Here is an 8,862-nt window from a genome sequence, read left to right as displayed (position 1 = left end):
GCCCAGAAAAATCCCGAGGCCCCGATCCGATCGCATCCGCACCCGTGGCGGTCTCGTGCCGGACGCGAACCTGAGGTTTTGAGCGGCGGGGGGTCTGGGCCGGTCCACCCCGATGGGTCCCCCCCTCCTGCGGGGCGGGGGGGACTGTCTCGACCCCCATTCCGGGGCTGAGAACCCTTCCGCTGCCCCCTGCTCTACCTGGCCTTCCCCGCCCCCCCCGGGCAAGAGACCCCCTGCCAAGACACACCAGCCCGACTCTTTCGACATTTATTTCTTCGTGAAAAGAAAAATAAAATAAAAACACAAAAACCACCCTCAGGTAACAGGTCCGGGGGGGAGAGGAGCGGTGGCGGGGGAGTTGCACGTGGGCCAGGAGCAAGGGACCCAGGTTCGGGGGACCACCGCCCCTCACCTCCTCTACCCCCCAAGCCGGGCCCGAGAGGTAGGGCCGTTCCCTCGGCCCCTCCTCGGGACCCCGTCCTCGGCTGCCTCCGAGGGAGGGGAGCGGGGCCGCGGCTCGGGCTCCGACTCTGGCCGCCGTGGAGGGTAGGGGAGCCCGTGCTGGAGGGGGAGGTGAGGGGGCGCGGCAAACCATGCGGGGAGGGTGACGGCCATCCGCCCCCTCCCCCGGGGCGGGACGAGGAGGAGACCACGGCGGCCGGTAAAGGGAGACTGGTCCTCTTCGTTCATCAGGCAAGAGACAGAACTGAAGGACGGGGAGGGTGGGTCAGGCCGGGAGCCTGACCTTTCACCCCCAACGGGCGCTCTTCTCCTTCCCCGGAGCCTGCAGCCTCTTTGTTCTCCTCCTCCTCCTCCTGCCATCGCCGGCCCCCGCCTCCCTCCCCAACCCGCCGGCCCTTCCCCTCACCGCTCAGAGCCTCCTGGGCGAAGTATTTGACATCCACATCCTGATCTTGGGTCAGCTTCTCCAGGACTGGCTTGACCTCGTTCTGCAGTGTGCTGGCCAGGGATGAGGACGGAGGGCATCAGAGGGGAGGGCAAAAGGGGCAGGGGCTAGGAGTTCCTGGCTTTGGGGGTTCGGCTGACGCCGACGACACCGGCTCGCAGGGGGGCCACCGACTGTGTTCTAGACTGGAAGCTCGCCGTGGGCGGGGAATGTGTCCGCTATTCTGTACTCTCCCAAGCGCTCAGCACAGTGCTCTGCACACAGTAAGCCCTCAATAAATACAACTGGCTGACCGGACGGCAGCTCTCTGCTCAGCAAGCAGGCGCTCGGGCTCTCCTGCCGCTCACAGCCCCGCCCCGGGGGTGCGCCGTGCGCCCCCGGAGGAGAACGGCCCTCCGGGGCGGGCTGCTCCGCCCTGGTCCGCCCGAGGGGCGGGAGGGAGCGAGCGCCCTGACGTTCGGGGACGGGGGACCGCCTGCCGGCCTCTCCGCCGCTCCCCTCCGCTCCCGGCCCTCACCTGTTGTCCAGGATGGGCCCGATCTTCTGCAGGGACTTGGCCACGTTGAAGCGGACGTTGGCCACGGGGTCGCCGGCCATGCGCAGGACGGTGGGGAGCATGTGCTTGGTGGTGATGTCCTGCCCGCAGACTTCGGACAGCACCTGGGGGGCGGGGACCGAGCGGGCCCAGGCAGAGGCGTTAATAACGACAGCGCTCGTTAGGTGTTCCCTACGTGCCAAGCACCGTTCTAAGCACCGGGGTAGAAACGACGTAGTAAGGCTGGACGCGGTCCCTGTCCACACGGGGCTCACAGTCAAGATCCCCATTCGGCAGATGAGGTAACTGAGGCACAGAGGAGTGACGCAGACTAGTCCTGACTCCCAGCCCCGCGCTCTATCCACTACATCACGTCGCTTCCCACATCCTCCCCCCGCAGCCCCCGACCACCGGGGCCTTCTCCCCTCTCACGGTCACCCCCACCCCGGCTCTCTGACCCCCGCCGGCCTCTCACATTGATGCAGAAGAGCGTCGTCATGCGGTGTAGGTAGTTGGGGTCTCCGGCCATGGCCAGCACCTTGGGGATGATGGTGGCGTGGGCCCACTCCTTCCCAAACTTCTCCACCAGTTTCTTCAGGTTGCTGGTGGCCGCCTCGCGGATGGCGTACACTACGGGGCGGGGAGAGGGACGGGCCCGGCCCGGGATTCAGGCTCCGGCCAGTCGGAGGACCCGAGGCCAAGGGTACGGCTTCCCCGGCCCCGGGTCATCTCGACCAGCACCCCGTCTCTGGGGAAAGCGGTCCCTAACCTCGACCGCGAGTCAGAGGACCACCTGGCCCACGGCAGCCGCGGCCCGACCAGACCTTCCGCCCCCCCGGCGGGGGCCGGGGAGGATCTGAACGGCTGAGGCTCGATCGCTACGGCTGTTCTGACCAACTCTGCGTCCTCCCTCGACCTCCCCTCCTCCGGGCTGACCCAGTAGTCCGGCCGACCCCTGGGGCCTCTCCCCCTCCGGCTCCCGGGACCCCTCCCCCTCCGGCCCCGCGCCCAGCCCAGAGGGCACGGCCGCCCCGGCCCGATCCGCTCAGCCCGGCCCCGGCCCTCCCCCGTGGTCGTCGCTCACCGTGGTCCACCAGCCAGGCCATGCACAAGGAGTTGAGCTTCTCGTCGAAGAACTCCACGCCCTGCGGGCAGAACGTTACGGGCCGGGGGTGAGGGGCGCGGGGAGGCCGAGGGGCCCCCCTCCCGGGGAGAAGCCGAAGCACAGAGCCGAGGGGGAACCGTGACCCCGGCCCGTGCCCTTCCGAGGTCAATTCTGTCTTGCTTTTGGCACCCGGTCAAGAGCCCGCGCCCCTCGCCCGTGGGGCCCTGGCCGTGGCCCACTCACCAGCTGGCCAGCCAGCAGGGGCATGTACTCGATGATGGCCAGGCGCACGCGCCACTTGGCATCCTCGGCCAGCTCCACGATGGCGGGGAGCAGCGACTGCGACAGCTGGCGGATGCCGATCACCTCGTTCACGCAGTCCAGGTTGGAGATGATGTTCAGCCGCACCTCGGGGCACTGAGGAGGTCCCCCCCCGGTCACCACTCCTCGACTCCGCCGGTCCCAAACCCCCCTTCCCGAGTGATTCCCCACTCCCGAGGCCCACCAGCCCCACACCCCCGTCCCCTAGCCCCCACCGGTCAGCCCCACCTCATCCTTCAGCTGGGCCAGGAAGAGGGGCAGGAGGTGCTCGATGGTGTTGTCCTTGCCCAGGATGGGGGACAAGCCCATGATGACCGAGGCCAGGGCCGACTTGACGTGCTGGTTGGCGTCCGACACCAGCTCCTGGCGAGCGAGGGGCGGTTAGGTGGGGCGGGGGGCCGGTCCCCGCCAACGCTACCTGGTCCCTCAGGACTCCCCCGCCCCGGTTCGCCTCCCCGCGCCCACCCCCGGCCCCTCACCTTGATGCAAGGCAGGATCTGGGTCATGATCACGTTCTCCCGACAGTCGGAGGACAGGTTTTCACAGAACTCTGGCCCCGGGAGAGACGAGAAGGCGTGATCTCGGCGGCCTCCCCCTTCCCCGCCTGCTCCCTCTCCCGCGTCCGGACTGCGGCCTCCCACGCCCCCCGACTCGATCCCTGACCCGTCACCGACCTTTGACCTTGTGAGAGGCTGCCGCCCTCACCTCGGCCTCACAGTCCTTCATGAGGTTCTGGAAGGCCGGGACCAGGTCGGTCTTGGTGATCTCGGGCCCGACCGCCTTCTGGAGCTGAGGAGACGGAGAGACAGACGCAGTCGCGGGTCAGGATCGATCCGCGGTATTTCCTGAGTGCCCGCTGTGCGCTGAGCGCTCGGGACGGTGCGGTAAAACTGAGTTTGCAGACGTTTCCTGCCCACAGGGAGCTTACAGTCTAGAAGGGGAGACAGACGTCAACGTAAACACAGACTACGGATACGTACACGAGTGCCGCAGGGCTGAGGGGAGGGTCAAGAGAGGGAGCGAAACCGAGCGCAACGGTGACACAAACGGGCACGCGCCAGTCCCGACCCTAAGCCTTCCCCTCCCCTCACCCCATCCCGGGATACCTCCGTGATCTGGTCGGCCACCACACAGTGGACACACCGGAACCCGTCCTCGGGTGCAAGCCAGCCCCAAGCCTTCCCCTCCCCCTGCCGCCCAGCCCCCCCGTCCGGGTCACCTCCGTGAACTTGTCGGCCACCATGTAGCGGACGCGCCAGGACTTGTCCTCGGCCGCCTGGCGCAGGGTGGGCATCACCAGGGCCTCCAGGTCCTCCTGGGGCAGCAGCTGGGCGATGTTCACGCAGGCCTCCACCGCCAGCAGCCGCACCGAGTCCTGTGCCCCGGGGTGGCGAGGCCCGGGGTGAGAAGGGAGGGGAAGGCGGACGGTCGGGAGGATGCGGCGGCCAAGCGGGCCCGGCCCCTGACCGGCAGAGCACGGGCCCGGGCCGGGGGGGGGGGGGGGGGGCGGGTCGGGGGCTCCGGGCCTCAGAGCCACCCTTAGGTCTGAGTCAGCACCGGGAGCCGCGTCGGGCTCGTGGGTTGGGGACGGATGAGCTCGGGTCGAGCCTGGGAGGGAGAAGGGGTGTGGCCAGGAGAAAGAGCACGGGCTCGAGTCGAATCGGGAGACCCTGGTTCTAATCTAAGCGGCCGGGGCAAGTCGCTTCTCTGGGCCTCGTTTCCTCAGCCGCACGATGAGGACGGGACACCTGTTCTCCTCCCCCCTCGGCCCGTGGGCCCTGGGCGGGCCGGGGCCGACCCGACTGGATCCCGTATCCTCCAGCCCGGCGCCCGGCGAGCGGTTGGCCGACGTCACCGCGACGGTTCTAGGGGGAGACCGTACAGGCGGAGGGCGGGGAGGAGGAGGAGGAGGAGGACGGCCACCTGCTCGTCGGAGGCCAGGTTGGAGAACATGGGGATGATCTCGCTCTTGACGTTGTCCAGCTCCAGCACCTTGGCGAACTCCCCCAGCTTGGAAGCCGCCGCCCGCCGGACCATGGGGGTGTCGTCCGAGCACAGGTTCCGGAAGTACCTGCTGGGCGGGGGTGTGGGTGTGGGGGAGCGTTCTCCCCTTCCGGACCGGGAGGGCCGAGTCTCTCCTTGCCCGGTTGGGTTGCCCGGCGGCCAGGGTCCCAGAGGGGAAGGAAGATGCCCGGAGTTCACCCGGGGAGGCCGCCCTCACTCCCTGGGGCGGCTGGGAGGATCGGAACCCTCCCCCTCCCCCCCGGCCCGGCCCTCCCCCGCCGGGCCCCGGGGGGCCGGACTCCCACTCACTGGCGCAGCTCGGCCTTGACGGCGCTGGAGACGCGGGGGTAGCAGACGGAGAAGAGGCCGCAGGCCGAGGTGCGGGAGGTGAACCAGTCACCCCCGGCCAGCCGCTTCACCAGGGGCACGAAGTGGGCTTCCAGGTCCGAGGGCGAGTGCTCGTGCGAGATGGCCCGCAGCGACTCCACCGCCTTGTCCCGCACCACTGTCTCCTCCACCGTGGCCAGGGACTCCAGGGGCGGCTGGCGGGAGGCGGCGGGGGGGCCCCAGGTCAGGCGGGCGCACGCCTCCGGCTTAACCGAGCCCACCCCCGCCCCCGGCTTACGCTGACCTTCTCCAGCTCCGGTCCCGGCCCGCGCCGTCATCCGGCCCGGAAGCGGCACCCTGCTCTCCCCCCCCGCCCCCACCTCCTCCGGGAGGCCTTCCCCGCTGGACCTCCGTGTCCACCCCATCCCTCCTCCCTGCCCCACAACACTTTAAGTACACATCTGTAATGCGAGTGACGTACATTAACGTCCGTCCCCCCTTCTGAACTGTAAGCTCATTGGCAACGGGTCTACTTACTGTCATACCGTACTCTCCAGAGTGCTCGGCGCAGTGCTCCGCACACGGTAAGCGCTCGATACGACCGAACGAACGAACGCCGGCTCCTTTAGGCCCAGTTGTTCCCCGACTCCCTCATCTGCAGGTCTGATGTCTCCCGGCAGCGAGGCGAGGGGTCCGCCCGGGTCCCCGGCCCCGACGGGACTGGCCTCCTGGGGTCCCACACCCCGATTCCTCCCCGCCCCCGCTCACCAGCAGACAGTGGACGTACTCCGGCCCCCCGACCAGAGAGGTGAAGGTCCCCAGCTGCTCCGCCAGGGCCAGGAGCACCTCGTCTTCATCGTAGATGGTATCTGGGGGGGGGGGAGACAGAGAACTCGGACGGCCGCCTCCCGCCTCCGCCCCCCGGAATCCGGTGACCCGCCGGTGTGGGCACCCCATCCTCCCGTCCTCTGTCCTTTCCGCCCCCCCGGCCCTGATCACCCCAGCCCCAGTACCGGTGAGGAAGGGCAGCAGTTCGCTGCGGGTCCTCTCCACCCCCAGCGCCAACGCAATCGTCGACAACTTCTTGATGCTGTTGAGACGGAGCTAGAGGAGGACAGTCGGGGGAGGGAGAGAGTCAAGGGACTGATCGGGAAGAAACATCCTCCCCCTGGCTCCCGGCCCGGGACCCGATCCCCTGGGAAAGCGGGCCTCTGAAGACTCCTGCCCTGTCAATCCCCCTGCTCCAGATGCTTCCCGGGATCCCTCCCTTCGAAACTCACGCCCATCCGAGGGATTACGGAAACCGGCCAAGGGTCGGTCTAGTTTCCATCCTCTCCCTCCCCTGGGAAGAATCCTCAGCCAAGGGGACGGCTCGATATTAAGACCGTAAGCTTGTGGCGGGCACTCTCCCAGATGCTTAGTACGGTGCTCCGCGCAGACTAAACGCTCGATATTAAGGATCGGCTTCCACGGGACACTATCCTCCAAGGTCCTCTCCGTCGGCCCCAAAACCACGACACTGGCACGAGAAGCCCGGCGTGCCAGTGGGCCGTGACCCAGTGGAAAGAGCCCGGGCCTGGGAGTCAGAGGACCTGGGTTCTAATCCCGGTCCCGCCACTCGCCTGCTGCGTGACCTTGGACGGGTCGCTTCACTTCTCTGCGCCTCACTTTCCTCCGGTGCGAAATGGGGATTCGACACCTGGACCTCCTCCTACGTAGCCCGTGCGCCCCATGTGGGCCAGGGGGCCGTCCCTGACCTCACTCGCATCCACCCGGCGCTCAGAACAGCCCCTGACACGCGGTGAGCGCTTAAATACCCCGATTATTATCAGGGAAACCGGCCAAGAGTTGGTCGAGTTTCCGTCCCCTGGGAAGAACCCTCGGCCGACGGGACGGCTCCATATTAAGACCGTGAGCTCGTCCCTCTACACCGTAAGCTGGCTGTGGGCAGGGAACGTGTCTGTTGTCTCGGCGTACTCTCTCACGTGCTTAGGACGGTGCTCCGCGCAGAGGAAGCGCTCAGTATTATTCATCCAATAGCATTTCTTGGGCGCTTGCTCCGTGCAGAGCACTGGACCGAGCGCTCGGAATGGACAATTCGGCAACTGCTAGAGCCCATCCCTGCCCAGTGACGAAGGACTGGCTATCGCAGGACACTATCCTCCGACGTCCTTTCCGTCAACCCTCCTTCCAAGGATGTGGAGAGGGCCACGGTACCCCCCAGATCTCCGGGGGGGGGGGGGAGACACCCAGAAATGGGCCAATGAGAAGGCGGCTCTGGAGCATCCCTTTCGGCCAATGGGATGCTCCATTGCTTAAGGAGGGAGGGAAGGAAGACTTCCGGTTAATCCGGTCTTTGGGCCCGAGAGATAAGATCTGCTATTGGCTCCTGCAACGAGGGGCGAGGGAAGGCGGGGAACTCGCTGACCCCCCACTTGTCCATCATCCACCTCCACTATTCTGTGAGCCCGACAATGGGCAGGGACGGTCTCTCTCTGTTGCCGAATTGGCCCTTCCCGGCGCTTAGTCCAGTGCTCTGCACATAGTAAGCGCTTCATAAACACTACAGAGAAGCTCAGTGGCAAGAGGCCGGGCTTGGGAGTCAGAGGTCACGGGTTCTGATCCCGGCTCCGCCACTTGTCAGCTGTGTGACTCTGGGCAAGTCGTTTCACTGGGCCTCTGTTATCTCATCTGTAAAATGGGGATAAGACTGTGAGCCCCCATGTGGGACCGCCTGATCACCTCGTATCCTCTCCAGCGCTTAGAACGGTGCTTTGCACATAGTAAGCGCTTAACAAACGCCATCATTCATTTTCTTGAATGATTATTCATTCGATCGTATTTATGGAGCGCTTACTACGTGCAGGGCACTGGACTAAGCGCTTGGAATATTCATTCAATCGTACTTATGGAGCGCTTACTACGTGCAGAACACTGGACTAAGCACTTGGAATATTCATTCAACCGTATTTATGGAGCGCTTACTAGGTGCAGAGCACTGCACTAAGCGCTTGAAATATTCATTCAATCGTATTTATGGGGCGCTTACTAGGTGCAGAGCACTGCACTAAGCGCTTGGAATATTCATTCAATCGTATTTATGGGGCGCTTACTAGGTGCAGGGCACTGAACTAAGCGCTTGGAATGGCCAACTCGGCGACAGAGGGGGAGGGCAGGGTCAGATCCACTGAAGCTCCCCAATGCAGCACCCAATTCAGCCAGGGGACCCCCCCTTTTTTTATTTAACGAAGCCCCCTCCACCCAGGGACCCCCTCGCCCCCATTGGCTTAATGAGGACCCTTTTGCAGAGGCCGCAGCACCGGCCAGGCCTCGCTCGATCCTTCCGCCGGGGGCCTCCCCGAGGGCCACCAATCAGGGACGCCGTCTCATCCCCATCGGGGGGTCAGGGAAGATGAGAGGAGTGCGGTGATTGGCTGCGGCGGGAGAGTGCCTCTTTCTCTCTCTCGCTCTCCCCCCCACCCGCGCCGCCCCGCATCTCTTCCCCAACTACGGACCTGGACATCTTCGTTGCGGAGCTCGTCGATTAGCACGGCGATGGGGTAGAGCGAGTCGTCGCCGTCGGCCGCCGCCATCTTGCCTCCGTCCTCTTCCCGGCAGGTTCCGGCTGCCGAGCTGAGAGGGGGAGGGAAAGAAGGGAGGGGG

The 8,862-nt window shown here is 66.0% G+C and overlaps 1 protein-coding gene across 1 annotated transcript; it reads right to left on the bottom strand.

Moving 5' to 3' along the window:
- Nucleotides 1-251: 251 nt before the first annotated feature.
- PPP2R1A (protein phosphatase 2 scaffold subunit Aalpha) lies at nucleotides 252-8,862 on the bottom strand. The gene is made up of 15 exons (XM_029066364.2): nucleotides 8,715-8,862; nucleotides 6,213-6,303; nucleotides 5,968-6,068; nucleotides 5,182-5,414; nucleotides 4,792-4,939; nucleotides 4,088-4,243; nucleotides 3,543-3,657; nucleotides 3,348-3,418; nucleotides 3,097-3,231; nucleotides 2,791-2,964; nucleotides 2,527-2,587; nucleotides 1,918-2,072; nucleotides 1,425-1,567; nucleotides 869-960; nucleotides 252-706 (listed from the first exon to the last, which is right to left on the bottom strand). Exons 1-15 carry the CDS (start codon nucleotides 8,790-8,792, stop codon nucleotides 690-692), a joined length of 1,770 nt encoding a protein of 589 aa, XP_028922197.1. The 5' UTR covers nucleotides 8,793-8,862; the 3' UTR covers nucleotides 252-689.

This window comes from Ornithorhynchus anatinus, chromosome 5 (genome assembly GCF_004115215.2).
Source record: "Ornithorhynchus anatinus isolate Pmale09 chromosome 5, mOrnAna1.pri.v4, whole genome shotgun sequence".
Classification (NCBI taxonomy): Eukaryota; Metazoa; Chordata; class Mammalia; order Monotremata; family Ornithorhynchidae; genus Ornithorhynchus; species Ornithorhynchus anatinus.
Note: the sequence above shows the minus strand (reverse complement) of the source record. Positions and strands in the feature narration are given on the sequence as shown.